This window comes from Columba livia, chromosome 9 (assembly GCF_036013475.1).
Source record: "Columba livia isolate bColLiv1 breed racing homer chromosome 9, bColLiv1.pat.W.v2, whole genome shotgun sequence".
NCBI lineage: Eukaryota > Metazoa > Chordata > Aves > Columbiformes > Columbidae > Columba > Columba livia.
The window spans coordinates 20,492,929-20,512,401 of NC_088610.1; the positions used below are offsets into that span (position 1 = coordinate 20,492,929).

Consider the following 19,473-nt stretch of genomic DNA (forward strand, 5'->3'; position numbering starts at 1 on the left):
CCGGACTGCACCCTCAGGTGCCACTGTCCCCTCTCTCCCACAGCCAAAGGCAGTTCTGTCCCTGCAGTGCAAATCCATTCCTGGTGCTGAGGCTTCCACAGCGTTATTCAGGTTGCAGAGAAGGGTTCAGGAGGCTGGATCTGCAACCCAACACCTTCTAATGAACAGGCATCAAAAAGCCTCTGCAACCACAGCAAGAGCAGAGGGACGTGCAGACTACTCTGCAATCACACCCCAAGGCAGCCATAAAAATAAAAGCTTTTTATTTTATTTTTTAATATACCATTACAGAAACATCTGAGTAACATTCTCAACAGGACGAGCAGCTCTGCGGCCCTGGGGGCAAGCACAGGCAGCTGGATCTGCCGTGTCCCCGAGCTGCCAGCTCCAGGATCTGTCATGCCATGTCCCCAAGCTGCCAGCTCCGGGATCTGTCATGCCATGTCCCCCAGCTGCCAGCTCCGGGATGTGCCACGTCGTGTCCCCGAGCTGCTGCTGCTCACTCTACACGATGTCCCCAGGGAGACCCAGCCCTCCCGGCATCAGGGCATCACCTTCTTGTAGGTAATGTGGAGGTGCTGAGTCATGGGCTGCGTAGTGGTTGCCATCGAGACAGTTTGTTCAAGTTTCCCATCAGAATTGAGCCTGAATTTTCTTGTAATCTAAAAGGAGGGGAATAAAAGAAATAACAAAATCAAAGAAAACAGCATCCACAGGCTAAATTCCTTACCTGCGCTTCCTACCACCCCTTTGCTGTCAACGCTCCACAGATGGAAAGATGGGCTCACTACAGCCACGTGAGTAAACCAAGTCTTATCTCCTAAGGAAGGTGGCCCCTTCCAAAACACCAGCTCCAAGACCATTATCCACAGAGCAACACAGTGTCCCGGTGCTACTATTGACACCACCTCAGCACAGTGAGGCCAATATCCTTCTGCCAGAAGAGCAGCTGGTGGCTCAGGGAGCTTCTCTGTGCTGAACAATGTCCCCAACGCAGCCTTCAAAACCCCTTGGGCTCCCTGCAGGTCACCGCACCGTGCCAGACAAAAGTGTTGCTCACACTACCTGGGGAGATTGAAGCCTGTTGAGCCTTGGCTTGCAAACAGGTGAGGTTCAGCCCCAGGGTGGGTGGCAGAGCGCTGCTGTGCATCGAGAGGGCTCGACAGGTGACATTGTCCCCATCCCTCCACCCAGGCAGGCTGCAAGTCTGTCTGTGTTGCACCAGACTTCCAGAGAGGCAATTTGGGGTTGCCCTGTGGAGCTGGACCACTTAAGACCCGTGCAAGCAGACACCTGAACCCAGGTTTCTGTGGCTGCCAAACTGGAGGGAACAGCTAAGCCTCCACAGCGCTCGGCACAGGCTGTGGGTCTTCTCTGAGATGTCACCGAAATAAACGAGAGAACTGGGACCGTCCCCTTTTGAACCTCCTGTCCCAGAATAAGGTTCTGGAAGGTGTCACTCCAGCTACCCGGCAGGAGAAGGGCCATGTAACTGTGTGGGTGACACAGGGTGAGAGCTGCTGCAAGGAGGCAGCTCAGCACGGACCCCGCACCCAGCGCTTCAGCCCTTTGCGCGATTTCAGCACAGATTCGCTCTGCATCGCCCGGAATCGCTGCTTATTCTGCCTGGTGGCCACTTGCCGCTTCTTGTGCCGAGCACAATCCCAGGGGTGAACAGAAACTGAGTCCTGGGGACAGCAGGACAACCGGCAAGCACGATTAATCTGCTGTCACTTAAACCAGTCCCATTTAGAAATTCCTAAAACACAAAGGCTTTTGCAAATGCATGTTTCCAGTGAAGGCCACTCGGGGGCATGTCCATGAGCTATCGCCAGACTGTGTGATCCGAGACAGCATCCTCTCCATTAACACATCTGTTCCTAAGCCTGCAGCGTGCCCTTAATGGCGATATCCAACACATCCTCCTTCCAGGAGGTTGTTGCCAGTCGGAGCGAAGCTTCCCAGGGCTGCAGAGGACACACCGCTGTTCTGACATTCATAGGGGCAACAGAAGGAACAGGCTCATATGCAAATTATGCTTTGAGTAATATTTCCTGATCAGATGGGGCTCTTTGTAATGCATGACAGTGCTCCTCAAATACCCTAAGCAGGAAAAGGCAATAAAAAGAATATAAAAGACACTTTAACAAGAAATTATCTCACAATGTGTTACCTAAACTCAGGATTCCTGAACAGCTCTTTATTTTCTGAATGGATCACTGCAGGTCAGACAAGGGAAGCTGAATGCCAAAAGGAGAACATGAGAGGAACTTGGCAAAAAACAGGATTTCTTCTCAAACACGAGCTTCAGCCAAAGGTGGGCTGATGGAACTGTGAGAGGATGAGCTCCATGTACTACCTGAGGAACGTTTGGGGAATGATCTGTTGAAGAGCAGTGTAGGGGAAAGGAACCAGGGGTCCTGGGGAGAGCAAGGTGACCATGAGCCAGCACTGGGCCCTTGTGGCCAGGAAGGCCAATGGTACCTGGGGTGGGTTAGAAGGGGGTGGTCAGTAGGTCAGAGAGGTTCTCCTGCCCCTCTACTCTGCCCTGGGGAGACCACACCTGGAATATTGTGTCCAGTTGTGGCCCCTCAGTTCCAGCAGGACAGGGAACTGCTGGAGAGAGTCCAGCGCAGTCACCAAGATGCTGAAGGGAGTGGAGCATCTCCCGTGTGAGGAAAGGCTGAGGGAGCTGGGGCTCTGGAGCTGGACAAGAGGAGACTGAGGGGTGACTCATTCCTGGGGATCAATATGGAAAGGGGGAGTGTCAGGAGGACGGAGCCAGGCTCTTCTGGGTGACAACCAGTGATAGGACAAGGGGCAATGGGTGCAAACTGGAACACAGGAGGTTCCACTGAAAGAGGAGAAGAAACTTGTTGGGGGTGAGGGTGTCAGAGCCTGGCCCAGGCTGCCCAGGGAGGTTGTGGAGTCTCCTTCTCTGCAGACATTCCAACCCGCCTGGACACCTTCCTGTGTAACCTCATCTGGGTGTTCCTGCTCCATGGGGGGATTGCACTGGATGAGCTTTCTGAGATGCACAGAGACTGCTGCTTCCCACGTGGAGAGGAATCGTGAAACACAGGGAAAGGACCTGGGGAAATTGCTGAATCCAAGGGAAGCAACATCCACTGCTTTCTCCTCATCCACAAATCCAGTCACTTTATCACGGAAGACAACCAGGTCAGTCAGGCACCATTTCCCCACGGCTAAACCACACTGACTGTGCCCAACCACCTTCTCCTTCATCTGTGCAGAAATCTCCAGGGGCTGAAGTGAGGCTCACCAGCTCACAGCTCTCAGGGTTGACCTTCAGGTGCTTCCTGAAGATGGGTGACCCACGTATCATGAGGCTCCATTCAACAGGACACTCCACAGGTCTCCACCACCTTTCAGAGACAACACAGCAGCCTTGCAGTGCATCAGGCAGTTCCCTCCACACCCACATACTGAGAGGGCAGCCCTAAAGTCTGAAAATATTTGAAAAAGTGCCTGTTCTTCAGATGCTCACAGGGGAACACAAGCAGAGTGTTTGGAAACAAACTGGTCTAGGAGTACTTCTCCACTTCCTGCAGAACACCTCGTCTGTATGCACAGGTGGGAGCACAGAGCCACTCGCTCCTCAGAGATGGAGGAGGAGTCTCATACACTGCAATTGTGCCTTACGTCCCATCAGCATCGTCTCTGTCCCTCCGCGGAGCTCTCGCACCTTGGCCCAGCCCTGGCCCAGGGAACACGTCTTCCTGCCCAAATAATGGCTGGCCAAGCCACAGCCTTCCCGAGTCACCTTTCAGCGAGAACACAACATTATGGTAAAGTTTTCTCAGAATGAGCAACTAAAGCAGCAGCACATGTTGCCCTTCTCACGCTTGCGGTCTCTTGATTTTCACAGGCAGTTTACGCTGTTCTTGGTGAAGAAAACAACACTGGGATCTGGTTTCCTGCCAGTCCCTCTCGTTCCACTTCCTCCTTCACCAGCAAGGGCCTCCCAGATGCTTACTGGGACCAGTACCTGGGCCTCCCTGCCCTCAGGTGAGCACAGACCTGCAGCTCAGGAGGTTCAGCCAACGCCAGCCTTGGAGCCCTCGAGCAGTAGGACATTCGCTGGCTTTCTGTTGCTTTCCCCCTCTCCTTCTGCCAGTCTATCTGCTCACGTTTCAGGCAGTGACTCTAAGAGGGTGGTGCCTTGGTGATAACCACAGTATTTAATGGCTTTATTTCTCCTGCTATAGAAAGGAGGCTGCTCCTGGGAAATGAGAAACCCAACAACTTAAAACATGCATTTGAAGGCAGGGGAGTTAGGACTGCCTTTCCAGTTAGAACAATATTTGTGTAGGCACATGCAATTTTTGGCAATTCAGTGAATTTAGGGAGCACACTTATGACACTGGCTACATCTGCACAAACTTGTGCTCTCATTTATCTTTGGGTTTGTTTTACAGCACATAAAAAATAGGCTGCAAAATTAAGTCTTAAAGTCTTTAATAAGACAATACTGTGTCTGCTGCAATCAAAGCAGTGTCTTCTCTCCTGAGAGCCACACCACACTTATCACCCTTGAAAAACCGCAGTCACTTGCTTCAAGAGCTATCAGAGAAAACAAAACAGATGCAAGAACATGCCAGTACCTATTCTTTGTGAGAGCTTGTTCAACCTTGCTCTTTCTCAGCTGCTAGTCAGACAAGACAAGGTAATACATGACAGCCGGGATTCCAGCGGTGACCTACACCACAGCAGTGCCATCGTACTCACAGCTGTGAGTCAAAACCAAGCGGCAGTCAAGCAAGACTGGAGCTGACAGCAAGTGCCAGCCCTGCTGAGCAGCCACGGACGGGATGAGAGCTCAGAGCAACATGTGAACGCCCTGAAATGCAAGATTTGCAAAGACGAGGTGGAGCTCCACAAATGGCAGGTGTTCCTAAAATATCCTGATGAGGCCCAATACTGGACATACCTTATATGTATGCACCCTAAGACAGTAATTAATTCCGCTTTAAGAGGCAACATCATTGATGTACAGGGGTATTTAGGCAAGGCTTTGCTATTCTCTTCTCTAAAGAGCTGCTACTGGAGGCAGGATTCTGGGCTGGCTGCTCTGATTCACATATCAGTTCTTATCTTAATGGGCCCTCTGGGTCTTGTAATGTACCAAGTATTTTCCAAACACTGTTACAGAAAGGATGCTACGCAATATTTCCCAGAACTCCTCCTGGCAATCTGTGATTAAAGCATGCTAATTAACCTATCCTCTCAGCTAGAGACCTCCTGGGGCCAGCAACACTATGTGAATTGCTCACTCACCTGCTCTACATGGGGCTTCTTGGCAAAGGAGATCCTGGCTATGGAGTGAGAAGCTATTGACAGCTCTTGTCCGTTCACCTCCCCTTCCTCCACCTCCACCAGACCTAGTGAGAAGCAAGGTCATATATATATATTAATATGACTAGAAAGGTTACTTAATGATGTCACAGTTACCAGGCTACGCAACAGACCACCGCTGTCCCTGAAGAACGGTTTTATTGACCCAGCGCGTATCGACAACTGCAAATCCACACACTTCAGACACGTAACGCTGCTTAAAAAAATCCAGCCAGACAGACTTACTCATACCGTGTGGGATGAGTATCGCATTGCAACGGGCAGCCTTCCCTTCAGCACCTGGAGTTTTAGACGCAAATTTAAATATTAACTGTGTTTTAATGCTCTTAAAATATTTTAGATGTGGCTCTCTCTCATTTGGCAGCTGTAAGGTGCTTAAGTGCATAACAAGGCACTATATCCAGACAGGACATTCTCCCCATAACAAAAAAAGAGACTAGGATGCTACAAAGGCATCAGGAAAGTCACTGGCCATTTATCACCTGCCACCATTAAGTCTCAGATGGCAATTCAGCTTACAGAGGCAGGCGGTCTTTTGGTTCACAAAGCCACATATGCACACACCAATGTATCATTTGAGAAAAGGATCTCCCTCGAGTCTCCTGCATGAGCAGGATTTCCCCTTGCAGTCCTTTCCTGACACTAAAAGCCACATCGCCAGTCCTAGAAACTCAGTGCTTTTGACACAAGCTCATTTATTATTTTCACCGTGGGTTCGGCGCCGAAGAGCAGCACAGCTGCTCTTCGGCGCCGAACCCACGGTGAAAATAAATGAAATTAAACTGTGAGAAGTGAAATAATTTTCTGGAGAAGTGACAAAATGGCACAGCAGGGTAACAACCTCTTCTTTTCCCCGGTGCATGTACCTGTGTTCTGAGCACTGATGAAAGCCACCTTATTAGTGTCGGGTTTGAGGCGGATGAATCCACATTCTCGGTGCATGGGTTTCCTGGTGTCCGGATGGAAGGCGTTGAACCTGCGGGGGAATCAGAAAACAAGATGGTTTTGTTGCACCGAAAACACAGTGTTTAGCCTGGTTTTGCCTCAGAGGAAATGGTATTTTATTTGACAATATGATTGCCTGCAGTATTACTTGAAGACTGACAATGCTTCATAATTGGGAAGTGTAAACCTGTAAAAATATGGTTACTTTGCAGACACAATTATTTCTTAGAACTGGCGTTAGTTACTTAAGTCCAAACTTCAAATTCTCTGCAGCTCCTGAGTCTGATCAAATAAATATCTGGAATTACTATATTATCTTTATTTAGCTTTTAAACATAGCAAGTTGGGAGTTGTTTTATTTATTCCTTGCTGCAGGCAGTACCAGAGCAGACTAATTTCTCCCACCACCTCCTTCAAAACGGAAAATTCAGCTCCGATTCTTATTTACCCTTCATGAAGCTTTAGGGTTGTATGTCTGGTCACCTATAAGGTGTGTGATATATGAAATCACCCATGTTCATTTATTACAGTAGCGCTACAGCATTCCTGAGTCTACACAGGTAACTGCATTGAACTTCAGCACCACAGCAAGCTGGGTATCTATACAGCATAGCAGACTATCCTATAAGCATTTCTATGTTCTAGACTGATCTCTTTCTTTTTGTACTGTTTTTCATAGAATTTCCCACTCTGCGTCCTACAGGAAAAGAGACAGAGGCAACCTGGGAGCTGCTGCTGCTCGATCTGCACCCAGATCTCCTTGGCACCACAGTGGTTTCCACACGTGCCTCTGTCATGCAGTGGGGATGTTCCTGCTGGGAAGGGCCAACACTGGCCCCTTGGCCACCATGACCTGTCCTGGCACTGGGGATGTGCCGTATCATCATCTGCCACCCCAACAGCAGTGGGATAAATGAGCAACAGACTCAAGAAGAGCTTGACCAAAGGGCTTGTCCAGGGGCTGGCATGTGGCAAACTGGAGCAGTTATTTATTAAGAAAGCTCAGAAATCCAAAGCAAGTCTTTCCTGTGTGAAGTAAAATATAATAAATCACAGAGTCACCATTTCCTAGGAGATCAGCAGCACAAGCTGCAGCACATGGCACCCCTAGACATGGCACAAGAAACCCAGGGGCTTCAAAGAGCTGGAGACAAGGAAGGGGAGCACAGCTCAGGTGACCAGTTAGGGATGAGTTTCATGGAATCAGAGAGTCACTTTGGTTGGAAGAGACCCTCAGGATCAGAGTCCAACCGTTCCCCCACCCCTGGCACTGCCCCATGTCCTGAGAACCTCATCTCCATCTGTCCAACCCTCCAGGGATGGTGACTCCAGCACTGCCCTGGGCAGCCTGTTCCAATGCCCCACAGCCCTACGGGGAAGAAATTGTTCCCCAGATCCAACTTCAATCTCCCCGGTGCAACTTGAGGCCGTTTCCTCTTGTCCTGACGCTCGTTACTCGGGAGAAGGGACCACATGCTTGGGTGCATGGCAGCTGCTCTGAGTTGTGTATCTCTTTGGCACCAAAACAAACCCAAGGCGACTCAAATCGGCAACTGTTCAATTAGAGAAGGAGGTGTAGACAGAGCACAATTGTCAGAGCTTGGTTTCTTTTGGAAGCTGGACTAAACACGTCACACACTGAGCCAGCAGCTCTGTCACAATGAACGGCACACACCAGGAACGCGAGGCATCTTTCACACAGCGTTGGCACCTTGTCATTATTATTTTCTCCGGTTTTCAAAGCAACAAGCTTTCCAACTCACCCCTCCCAAATGGAGCGGTACTGAACAGGTAGCTAACATGTCACTCTTCTTCCTCCAGATTTCAGTTTCTCTTAGAACAGTTACTTGCAGCCAAAGCAGTTGAGCCATCTGTCTCCTATCCCATCTAGTGTGGTAAACACCTTAATTTTTCAGATTTTCATGGTGGTGAAGACTGAGGACCACAGTTTAAAATGGACAAACTTGGCAGCCATGCCATAGCTCCTTCATTTATTGCACCTCTAAGCAGGAGTTTCGCAAAGCAGAATGACAGCAGCTGTAACACTATTGCCTGAAGATTCATTTCTGATTAGACAAGCGCCACCAGCAAAGGGTCACAAGGTCATTAAGTCTTTTGGCTAACACACATCCTGTGGACATCATGATAAAGCAGAAGGATCACGGGTCTTTCAAAGGCAGTTATGGAATTTGCACGAACAACAGTGATGTCCACGCTGGGGCCGTTCTTGGTACCCCAAGTTACTCTGGCTATTCTAAGATAGTCACGTTCTCAGTACCTGAGTTACTTCTGACTGTGTAACCCTCCAGACTGGCAGGACACAAGGGCTGTACATGACACCACAGTCCTGATCCTGTACACGTGTGTTCCTGCACGAGCCCACAGCTGTGAACTCACTTCAGAAAAGCTCTGTAGAAGCACACAGTACTCCTGGCCTTGTGAAAGTAACTCTTCAGCAACTGCAGATGTGCAGCTCTGGGTATTTTGCAACAGCATGCCAATTAATCACAAGGTTTAAAGGAAAACAAACCTCAGACCATGCAGTCACATATCAGTATATTCTCTCATTTGGTAGGTGAAATCTTTGCTTTACCACTGGAAATGAAGCACAACCAACAAATCTCACCCAAAAGCTGCTGCCACTGCAGCCAGAGCCCCGGACTTACGAGAAGTTAAGCATGGGCTGCCCCACATGAGAGATGTGCACTTCTTCCAGGTACTGGAAGGGTTTCATGGTGGGGAAGGTGCCGTCTCCTGGCGGGTCCGAGAGCCACGTGCCCAGCATCCAGGACAGGGGCTCCATCACGGGGTTCAGCTGGGGAGTCTCTGTGGAGGAAGAAAACAACAAAAATTCAGGGATCTGCAGCATTTTTCTCTAGAGCAGCATCAGCTCTGAGGTGCGAGGAGAGATGAGGAACAGTGATGAGCCACGGAAAGCAGGTCTGTTTCCAAACCTCCTGGCCTCGCACAGAGCCCCCTTCCAGTGCTCCATTTCTGACTCCCCTCCCACCTACAAACACGGAAAGAGACTGAAAGAATTATCACTAAACGGTAACTAAATCTCTAAGGTTCCGGCCTGACTTTTCTCAAGCACTGAGTACGTACCATTGCTGCTTGTTTCAGCGAGCAAGGAAACGAGTCTTCACTTCAGAGGAAAAAGAAAGTCATGCTGCACACATATTCAAGGCCAAAGCTTGGCTGTGAAGTTTTTGAAGAGATTAACAGTGACCTGCACTTTTTCAAAGACACAGGGATCGTTCACAAGCCGTCCTGCTTAGACTCTGGACTACGTGAAATGTTTTAGAAAGACCAGGGTGCCTGCAAGTTAAAGCACAAATGGAAGAGAAAGCTGCTTCCCTTTGTCATTGCATTAAGAATCAACCAAAGTCTGTTTGGCAAAGGTAAAAGTTTTTTAACGTATCATTTTAGAAGAGCTTCGATAAACAACAGTTTTGCATTTTGCTGTGATTTCAGAGGGCGGAACCTGAAAAAACACAAATAAATCAGAAAAATTGAGAGACAATTGAAAACCACAGGAACAGCAAAGCAGATGCATTCCAAAGGTGTACGCAGGGAAAGCAACACGGCATGTATGTGGTCTCTGGAAAGACCAACGCCAATGAGGTGTCAGTCTGAGTTTCACTGTACTCAGTCCCAAAAGTCAGGCTAAAATCTCTGAGAAAGGAGAAAAAACGGAAAGGCCACACTTAGAACACCAAAGGAGAGGGAACAGAAACTCTCCTGGATAAAAGAGAATTACCACTTTGTTCTTCATTCTCCCACAGACAGCAGGTTTAGAAAGCCAGCTGGCACGGCAGCAAGATGCTGCCAATTACTCTTCTTTATCCTGAAGTATTTTGCAAGTTAAGCAATGTGAGAAAACAGGAAAACTCACTACGAATAGGTGATAAAAAGCTATGGCAGCAGAGCCAGCCTTGCAGAGCCCATCCTGCAGCCTCACCGAGGCGTTACCATAGGGCTCCTGCAACCCACACCACAGTGTTACTGCACCGGACAAGATATCATTGTATTGATACGTGAAATACTTATGATTTTGTTGTCTTGATACCTACCTTCACAGAATCACACAGAATCCCAGAGTGTCAGGGACTGGAAGGGCCCTGGAAAGCTCATCCAGTGCAATCCCCCCATGGAGCAGGAACACCCAGATGAGGTTACACAGGAAGGTGTCCAGGCGGGTTGGAATGTCTGCACAGAAGGAGACTCCACAACCTCCCTGGGCAGCCTGGGCCAGGCTCTGCCACCCTCACCATGAACAAGTTTCTTCTCCTCTTTCAGTGGAACCTCCTGTGTTCCAGTTTGCACCCATTGCTCCTTGTCCTGTCACTGGTTGTCACCCAGAAGAGTTGTCACCTGGCTCCATCCTCCTGACACTCCCCCTCTCCATATTGATCCCCATGAATGAGTCCCCCCTCAGTCTCCTCTTGTCCAGCTCCAGAGCCCCAGCTCCCTCAGCCTTTCCTCACACGGGAGATGCTCCACTCCCTTCAGCATCTTGGTGGCTGCGCTGGACTCTCTCCAGCAGTTCCCTGTCCTGCTGGAACTGAGGGGCCACAACTGGACACAAGATTCCAGGTGTGGTCTCACCACCTTCCACCTGCGAGCAACTAAAGCAACAACAAAAGTCCAAAGTTATCGCTACGAGAAACCTCATACTTCTACGTTGCTGCTTAGGAACCAGTTTCCCTTGCTACTTTCATGTTGAGAGCAGACAGTTTTGTGATTAAGGAGAGTATTGCTTCCTTATCCGACTTTTATTTGCCTATCACTTGCTGCTGCATACACTGCACTTCTTTCCAAGCTTTTTGCAGGCTCAGACTCCCCTGGAAGCAAAGACCGAAGCTTTGGAGAGGCTGGAGGAGCCTCCAGGCCAGGCTGCTGCTGCCCTCTCCTGGGTCAGGAGCGGGATGAGCGCTTCATTTTCTTCTGCTTACCAACCCTGGCGCATTTCAGGAAAAAGCATCCAAATGACAGAAGCAGCTTTAGCCCTTTCCACTCTTTAGACTCCATTCTAAACCAAGAGAAGCCAAATGATGGTTTTCAGCACCCATAACTTGACCCCAAGTCTCGCTTCCGAAGAGCTGGGACCTCCAGCCAGCCGAAAATAACCATATATCCTGAACGCTACAGCATCTGGGCAAACATGGCCAAGCAACCATTATTTTTACAAACTACCTGGATGGCAGGGAAGCCAACATGAGTTTTTTAGTTCTTAGATCACTTGGAAAAGCCGAGAGCAACAGGGAATAAGGGTAAAGGACTCAGTGAGGAGTAAACACATCCTGCTCACATCCTACATAGCGCTGCTTCTTCCCTTCAGAACTGGTCTCTGAGGAGTGGACCAAATCACCTTTTCTCCCTCCTTCTGGGCCAAAGGGCCAAGCTGAGAGCGGAAAAGCACGAGTGGGGAGGCAGACAGGACAGAGGCTGACTGAGTACACCAGAATAAGAAAAAAAAGTGGTTTGAAAAGAAATTTGCTTCGTATGTCGTGGTTGGGTAAAAGCAAGACTATTGTAGCAACAAAAAGAGTTTAAGGAGGCAAATGTCTTTGTCTGCTGAGCTGCTTTGTTTCAAACAGGTTTAAAGATGCAGTTTGCCAGGAGGAGTTTCACTTGGTGCATCACTTATGCAAACAACCTGCTGCTACAGCTTAAAAAGTGTGTGTGTCCATGTCAAGAATCCAAACCACAGCTGGGAACTTCCAGTGCAAGAGACACAGACCCAGATGGGTCCTCCCAACACCGGTCCTCTCACATGCACAGTTTCTCTTTCATCACAGGGAGCTCATGCTACAGCCTCTTTCTTAACAAGGACATTCCTGGAGTCGCTTTCTCCCACCAGATTATCCACTTGAAGCCATTAGGGACCCAGCATCTTCGAGACCTCTGCTCCTCCACAATATCTGACTGAAATCAGCCATGAACGCTCACAAATCACAGCAGCTTGGGAGACAAAAACCGCAGGCACAGCAGCAACCTGATCACCCTTTTCTTCAGGTGGTGACTCAGGCCAAAACTGCCACGTCCAGGTCCTGGGCACATGTGTTGGCTCCGTTTCACCATCAGGTGGACCATTTCTACATCTTCCACATTCACAGAAGGTTTAGAAGACAAATCCCTCCCTGCACTGTCACAAAGTCCAAACAAAAACCAAAGAAACTCACAAAGCATGTTCTCAGTCTTCAAAGTGCAGGGTCTACAGCAACAGTCAGGCAGCCTCCTGCAGCGCTTTCTTCAGCTGAGTCACTTACTGGATTTAAATTGTCATCATCAAGGTTCTGGTAATTAAGCAGCAGCCTTGTCCAGCGTAATTTTTACATACTTAAGTACAGAAGATGGCTTTGGACTCTGCTGCCCGTCCCCGAGCGCTGCACAGCTCTATGCCCTTTGCTGATGCTCCCCCAGTTAACCAGTAAAGCATTCCCAGCGCTGACATGCTCCAGCTCTGCTCAAAAAGCTGCCAACGTGGTTACATTCACCAATTTTCATCTTGCAGCCTTAGTAATTAATTTCATGACCACATACTAACGTGTTATTGCCTTTGTTTCTAACCTCTGCAGTAAAATGCTCCCGTGCCCGTAATCGCTGTTGGAGTTCTCCTGCACTACAACATACAGATAAAAGATTTTTTAAAATTACACACTATTATGAGAAACCCAAACAACCTACCTGTGCTTAGCTTGGTAAGTTTTAATTTCTCTCAAGGTCTCCTTAGTCAGCCTTTTCATTGCTTCCTAGCTGTAAACTGGATTTTTGTGGTGAGTCATTGCCCACTCTCTGTAGAATTAAACGTCTGCAGCAGTGAAGGAGTTGACTCCATGATCATCACAAGCCCCAGACCCACTGTGTGTCCCACGAGGCAGCTCCTGCGCAGGCTATGGGTGCTCTGACGTCTCATCTCGCCTCTCTCGAGGCATCTTCTGCCACAGATTCAGCCCTGCTCTTAACCTGTGCACACATATTCCTACTCCTTATCTCACCCTTGCCTTATTTTATAGCACCCTTGTTCTTTGTAACACCCACTTACTCTGACCAGACTTCTTCCCTAGCAGCACATCTCTGTGATCCATTATAAGAGTTTCATTTTCAAGCTAAGCTAGGCAGGACCTGCTCAGACAGATGGAAGCACAGCATCTCCCTTCCTCGCGTAACCCCACTTCTCGCTGCCGCCAGAAAAAGGATTTTGCTATTTGTTTCCTGCAACACAAACAGAAACCTGTTGCCACCTTGCTGGGAAACACCAGCTCGGGCCCCACAGACCAGGAATCAGGACCTCAGCAATAAAAGCAGACTTTAATGTTTGAGTCCTTTGGCTTGTCCCAAAAGTTCTCGAACTATGCTTCATTTGCAGGTCAAACGTATCACAAATGACTCCATTTCTATGCAGACTTTGTACAAATATTTGAAGACAAATCTAAGCTGGCAGGAAATAGGATTTCCTGCACTTTCCTAGCAAAATTCTGACCATTTTTCACAGGGACTAATTTTGCAAACTCTCTTGCCTTTAATATGACCTTCACGAAAGCCAAACATGCAGCATATGCTCAAAGGGCTGCACTCCAACAGCTTTACCTCTCTGACAAAGGCCAACAAACCGATCCCAGTGAACCATACCTGCGTTTGCTCCATCGCCAGCCATGGTCCACAGGGTTATTTCTCTATCGCTCGCTCGAGCTCTCAAACCACCTTTGCTCCCCAGAAAGTGTTTTGCGCAGGGTTGGTAAGATGGCCATTAGGGAAGTGATCTCATGATGAAGTAAGAGAGTTATCCCAGTGCCTGCTGGGAGATGTAGTTTTACAAAAGGATCAAACTCGAGCACGTTAGGATGAGGTGATCTTGTGCAAGGATCACCTCTGATCTCCTGTCTGTGCCAGCACTGGGGGAGCACAATGCAGCACAAACCTCCAAGCAGAACAAGACAGTCAGGTGGTACTGGTGTACTGGAGGACACTGCTGTCAGAATTGTCTCCCCTTCCCCAGGACACCACATCCATACTTGCTCGCTGTTTCTCCCCAGTTTCTCCCAGTGCATCCAGCTGTTATCCAGAAGATGCTACTGCCCTCATTCTGCCTGCTCCTCGGTGCCTCATGACGCCACTCTGCTGGGTTTTTCCTCAACCTTTGGTCCACGAACCTCAGAAATGGAAAGAAACATTTTCCTCCCAAACAAGATAACTCCAAGTTTAGATGGAAAAGGTCACTGTGTGGGAAACCCAGGGCTTCTCCTAAAAGCAGCTCGTCGATCCCACAATTAAGACAGGTTGGGAAACGCTGCTTGAGCACATGGTGACAGCTGGAGCACACGGTGAGCCCAACTCACCCAGATGAGTCACTGACCCTTCTGTGTGGCTGGTGGGGATAGCAGCTCTGCAGAAACCCGCTCTTCCCAGACAGCTGTACTTTGGATACAGCCAGAAACACACTGGAGGAAAATATCACTTGAGAACTAATACCACGATGAAGATCTGCTCAGTGGGTGCCAGCCTAAAGCTTGTTTTTCTGCTGGCGGTGTTGTGGAAGCATTCGAAGAGCAAAGAGCAGCGCAGGGAGTTGGGCCACGGAGATGAACAACCGGCACGGTCAGTCCAGGCAGCTCCTCCGCTGACACTCCCCGTCCCCGAGGCCTTTGGAACTTCACAGCAAGTAACGTCACCTCCACTACACACCAAGCGATTCAGGACAACTGAAATGTAGCTACTAACGAAGATTATAATTATTAACCTAATATGTTACCCAATGGTATTTTTATGAATACCAAAGAGCCCTTCTTCAGTTCAGCTTTGCATCACAGTAAAACTCTACGTCTGGGCACAAGCCAGACTGCACTATAGCACTTCATCCTTTAAAAAAGGTCACCAGCCACAGAGTTCCACAGAAACTTCCCATCGCACCAAGCTGCAATTCCCAAAGTGGTTCATTTTTACACACCGCTCTCCAGTTTTGTTGGAGGAGACAGCAGAACAGGTAACGAGTTGGTAAATTCATTAAAAAAAATCCCCTAAAAAACAGAATATGTAACTCTTATGTTCTTTCAGAAGTTATTCATATATAGTTCTCATGTTCTCAAAGACATATGTATAAGAACAACCATTTCAGGAAAGAAAAGAAAAATCATAGTGCTTACTAGAGTCATGGAACACATCCTTCAGGACACTGTTTTTGCAATTAGTATCTCAATGAAGGTATTTCAGCAAAGCTGGACACCCCTTTTCATATACATATATATGAATGACAATTATGGAACCCTAAAATTGTACTTGGTTATTTTCTTTAGTTTGGCACCAAAATAATACAAAAATACAGACCAGAAGGTACAAATCCAACTACATTGATTTCCCATTGGGGAGGGGGGAATTTTTTCCCCCCACTCCTCAAATCAAATGTGAGTTTCCCCATACTCTGAAAAATTAGAAACACATGGGAAAAGTCACATTGGGTACAACCTTTGAGAATTTTGTTAGGGTTTATTTGCTTGTGCTCGAGCAAGGAAGCAGGGTCGACTGCTATAACAGCCTGGAGAAAGTCCCTGCCCCTGGCAGAATCACTCTTCTGACCGTGTCTAATACCATGTGGTTTTAGGAGAAGCTTCTCCTAAAGAAGAGAGGCAAGAATTGCCATCAGGGGACAGCAACAATCCACGGGTGACAACCTCTTCAAGGAAGCCCCAAGTCACGCATCCTTCACAAGACAACCCAACATCTTCTCAGCAGCCCCACAAACATCATTAGATGCTCCTAAAACTCTTCCCTCGAATTGTATCTTGCAACCAGAGTCATTGTGCAAGAGTTTTATCAGCTGCATATTGAAGCACCCTAAAGCAAGAGAAAGGGTTATGGCCTGATTTCACTTCTCCACAACAACCTTTTTACACAACCTTGTCCCTCACTGAGTTCCGCTACGTTTTCAGGTTCCTCATTTTTTAATTGATAGTGAAGTCATTTCTCCTTCTCACTTCATTATCTGTTTCCTAACTCCTTCCTTCCCAGGAAGGAAACAATCAAATCAAACACAGAATCACAGAATGTTAGGGATTGGAAAGGACCTCGAAAGATCATATAGTCCAACCCCCCTGCCGGACAGACATTCAGACACAAAAAGTGACCTCACTGTGTATCATGACATTGTCATATTTGATACCTCCCACTTCCATTTCCTCCAACCCGAGTATGGTACATGATATCTAATATCACAAGTACTTCTTACTTCACCGGAGAAGACTACAACTGCTTTCCCAGATACCTGCTTGCCCACAAGAGCTCATTAACACACCAAAAATAAAAAAAATCGCAGGCACACTGCAAAGGAAGGCAAATCCTGACAGGTGCTACTGAGTCACAAACAAGTTAAAATAATCCAGGAAGAAGAAGGGAGAAGGAAAAAGAAAAGTCATCAAGAGTTGTCTGCAACACCATGATCTAACTTCCCATTCCATGCCAGGAATCACCTTGAAAACTTTGGGGATATACGAAATAGCTCATGTACCCAAAAACTTAATTCTTACACCTGTATCTGTTGGTCTAACGCAAGCTACTACTTCTCCTTCCCAAGAGGTACCTTTCGCGTATCTTTTACCCATCGCATCTTTACAGCCTCTGACTTCAACAGCCTAAGAAAAGGGTGAATTCTGCCTCAAGGCAGAGCCGCTGGGAATACTGACCACAGTCCTGGGACAGCAGGCTGTTCAAGTAAGGGAAACTGATCCTCTTCAGCTCATTGAGCTTCTCCTTCAGCTTCCTGACTTGACTGTCAGAGCGGCTGATCCTCTGCCTCAACAGTTTCAACTCCCCGTTCTTCTTCTCCACCTGCTCGCGCAGGCAGCACACCTGACTTTTGCTCTGCCGGGAGGAGAAACAGTACGAGTGGAGGGAGTCGATGAGCTTGCACGCTCCCGAGGCCGACATGATCACCTCGTTGATGGACATGGGGTTGGCGTCTGTGTCGCCCTTCCTCCCCGCCACGGCCTCGGCGGCGGGCCGAGGGGTCAGGTCTGCCGGGGATGCCGACAAACCCTGCGAAGGTTTCTGCGGGGTGGCGGGGAGGGATGAAGCGGAGGAACATTCTGCTACAGCCTTATCGCGTCCCACGAGGTGGCTGCTGCAGCTCGGCTCCGTGTCTCTCTTTGGCCTTTTCCTTTCTAGCTGCTCTTTTGGGAAGGACGGCCTCTCCCGGGCGTGCTTCGAGGAAAAGCTGTAAGAATGAAGGGAGCCGATGAACTTGCAAGCACCAGAGGCGGGAGGCGTGAAGTCGTCGACGGACACGCCGCTCCTGTCTGCCACCCAGCTCCCCGGCCAGGTGGCTTTAGGACAGTCCTCCACAGCAGCTCTCTCCAGCTTATTCTGAAGTCCAGGCTTTGCAACCAAGTTATCGCCTAACGTCCTTCTCCGAGGGCCATCCAGCTGGCCGTGGACGTTCTCTTCCTCCTCGGACATCGATCCCGTTTCCGCTTGCAAAGTCGCATCCTCCATCTCTTTCGTCTCTTGCATCACCATGAAGTCCTGGCCAGAAGACGAGGTCCTCTGAACTACCTCACAGCCTCCCTCCCTTGGGTCTTCTCCATCCTGCAGTGACACCTGGCTCGCTGTTTTTCTTCTGCTTCTGACATAATCCAGGTTGTCGCGTTTTTTCTCTGAAAGCTGGAAGATGGTGGGGACGGCGGTGGGCTTCAGCAACCGGTGCTGGTCTTCCAGCCGCTTGGAAAAGCTGTCTTTGGTGAAATGCTCGCTGCAAAGAAATGAATACTTGGTGGGAGTCCAGTTGTCCCTCTGAACAGCTTTTAGCCACTGGATCAGCCGCTTCGAATCCTTCAGAGGGAATCTGAAAACAACAAATGGATAAAAACAATGAAAAAATAAGCTGCATTTGGGAAATCAGAAAGGTTGGTACTTTCAGGTTCAGGAAATTCTCATTAATTTTAACAGGTTTCACCCATTTGAGGATTGTTTAATTTTGGTCCGAAATGCCCGATGCTCGTTCAATAGCCCAGACCTAAAAAGGGTCGCTGCCCTTTCAATGGGAACCGACCCGCGAAGCAGCCGAGGGCGGCGGGTCTGGGACGCGCCCGACACCCCGGCCGAGCCGACACGCGTCTCCGACGCTCATCTGGGGACGTTTAATTTGGTGTAAAAATTCCTGCACTGGGAAAAGGCCGCGAGTAAGCTGGAAGAAGCGGCTTTTTCCAGCCGCTCACCGGACGCACCGACCGCCCCCGGGGACTCACGGGCAGCACCTGAGCGGGCACAGGCCGAGGGGTCGGGCCCGGAGTGAGCGCGGACCCCCGGGGTCCCCCGCTGCCCGGGGCCGGTCCCGGCGCTGAGGGAAACAAAGGGCGGCCGGAGCCGCCCGGGGCCCGGCGGGAGCTCCCGGGGAGCCGGGGCCGCCGCAGCGCCGCGGGCAGCCCGGAGCGGGGCCGGGGATGGGGGAGGCCCGGCCGCGGCACCTGCGGGCGGCGGCAGGCCGCCCTTACCTGTGAAAGGAGACGGCGCCCCGGTGCGCCTTCCCCTGCCGGTTGGAGCAGTTGGCGGCGGCGCAGCAGATCACCATCTCCGGCCGCCGCCGGCCGGGCCCGCCCCGGCCCCCGCCCGCCGGCCCGGCCGCCGCCAGCCGTACAGCAAGATGGCGGAGCCAGGTCACCCCGGCCGCCCCTCAGCTGCTGGGGAAGGGGTTTCTGTACGGCACTGCCGTCAACCAAGATGGCGGCCGCCACACGGCCGCCGCCATTTTGACCGAGGCTCCGCCGTACAGCGCCGCTGTTGCGGGGTGGGTGGAGAAGTGGGGACTCGCTCCCGGCGCCGCTCGCTTGCCTCCTGAGCGCTGCAGGGTCTCCGCCTCCCGACGAGCCGCTCGGTCCGCGGCGACCGAGCCGTCAAAGACGCTTTTGAGAGGGGCGGGTGTGGGGCTTTACCCTCCCGGGGACGGAGGGGCGGGGCTCGGCTCTGCCAGCTCCGTACAACACGATGGTCGCGCCCGTATCGCGGAACTTCCTCAGGCGTACGTGTCACAGGCCGCTCTCGCCAACGCCGTGTGGAACCAGCGAAACCCTAACGCGCCGCCGCACCCCCCCCTCCCAGCCCCGGCTCCGCCGCCGGCCCGGCGCCTCTCCACTAACCGCACTGCCTTTCCGTACAACAAAA

At 50.0% G+C, this 19,473-nt stretch overlaps 1 protein-coding gene across 4 annotated transcripts; it reads right to left on the minus strand.

Annotated features, from left to right (window-relative positions):
* Positions 1 to 246: 246 nt before the first annotated feature.
* On the minus strand, positions 247 to 19,472 carry THAP4 (THAP domain containing 4). Of its 4 annotated transcripts, none has more exons than XM_065073043.1 (6): positions 19,144 to 19,472; positions 17,001 to 18,157; positions 8,988 to 9,147; positions 6,243 to 6,352; positions 5,299 to 5,402; positions 247 to 662 (listed from the first exon to the last, which is right to left on the minus strand). In XM_065073043.1, the coding sequence occupies exons 2-6, from the start codon at positions 17,830 to 17,832 to the stop codon at positions 543 to 545; spliced, it is 1,326 nt and encodes a 441-aa protein (XP_064929115.1). In that variant the 5' UTR covers positions 17,833 to 18,157; positions 19,144 to 19,472; the 3' UTR covers positions 247 to 542. The 4 variants fall into 4 exon arrangements, with proteins under 4 accessions (XP_064929115.1, XP_064929113.1, XP_064929114.1 ...); XM_065073041.1 differs by lacking the exon at positions 19,144 to 19,472 and adding an exon at positions 18,807 to 19,101; XM_065073042.1 differs by lacking the exons at positions 5,299 to 5,402; positions 19,144 to 19,472 and adding an exon at positions 18,807 to 19,111.
* Between the last annotated feature and the right edge of the window lies 1 nt (position 19,473).

Bases quoted from the DNA above. Each gene is read 5' to 3' on its own strand.
- THAP4 (XM_065073041.1), bottom strand. From the start codon at position 18,883: ATGGTGATCTGCTGCGCCGCCGCCAACTGCTCCAACCGGCAGGGGAAG. The intron at 6,353-8,987 runs GTAAGTCCGGGG...ATTCCCCCGCAG, and splicing joins CAGCCCATGCTTAACTTCTC to GTTCAACGCCTTCCATCCGG. The intron at 663-5,298 runs GTGAGTGAGCAA...CCCTCCTTTTAG, and splicing joins AGAAGCCCCATGTAGAGCAG to ATTACAAGAAAATTCAGGCT.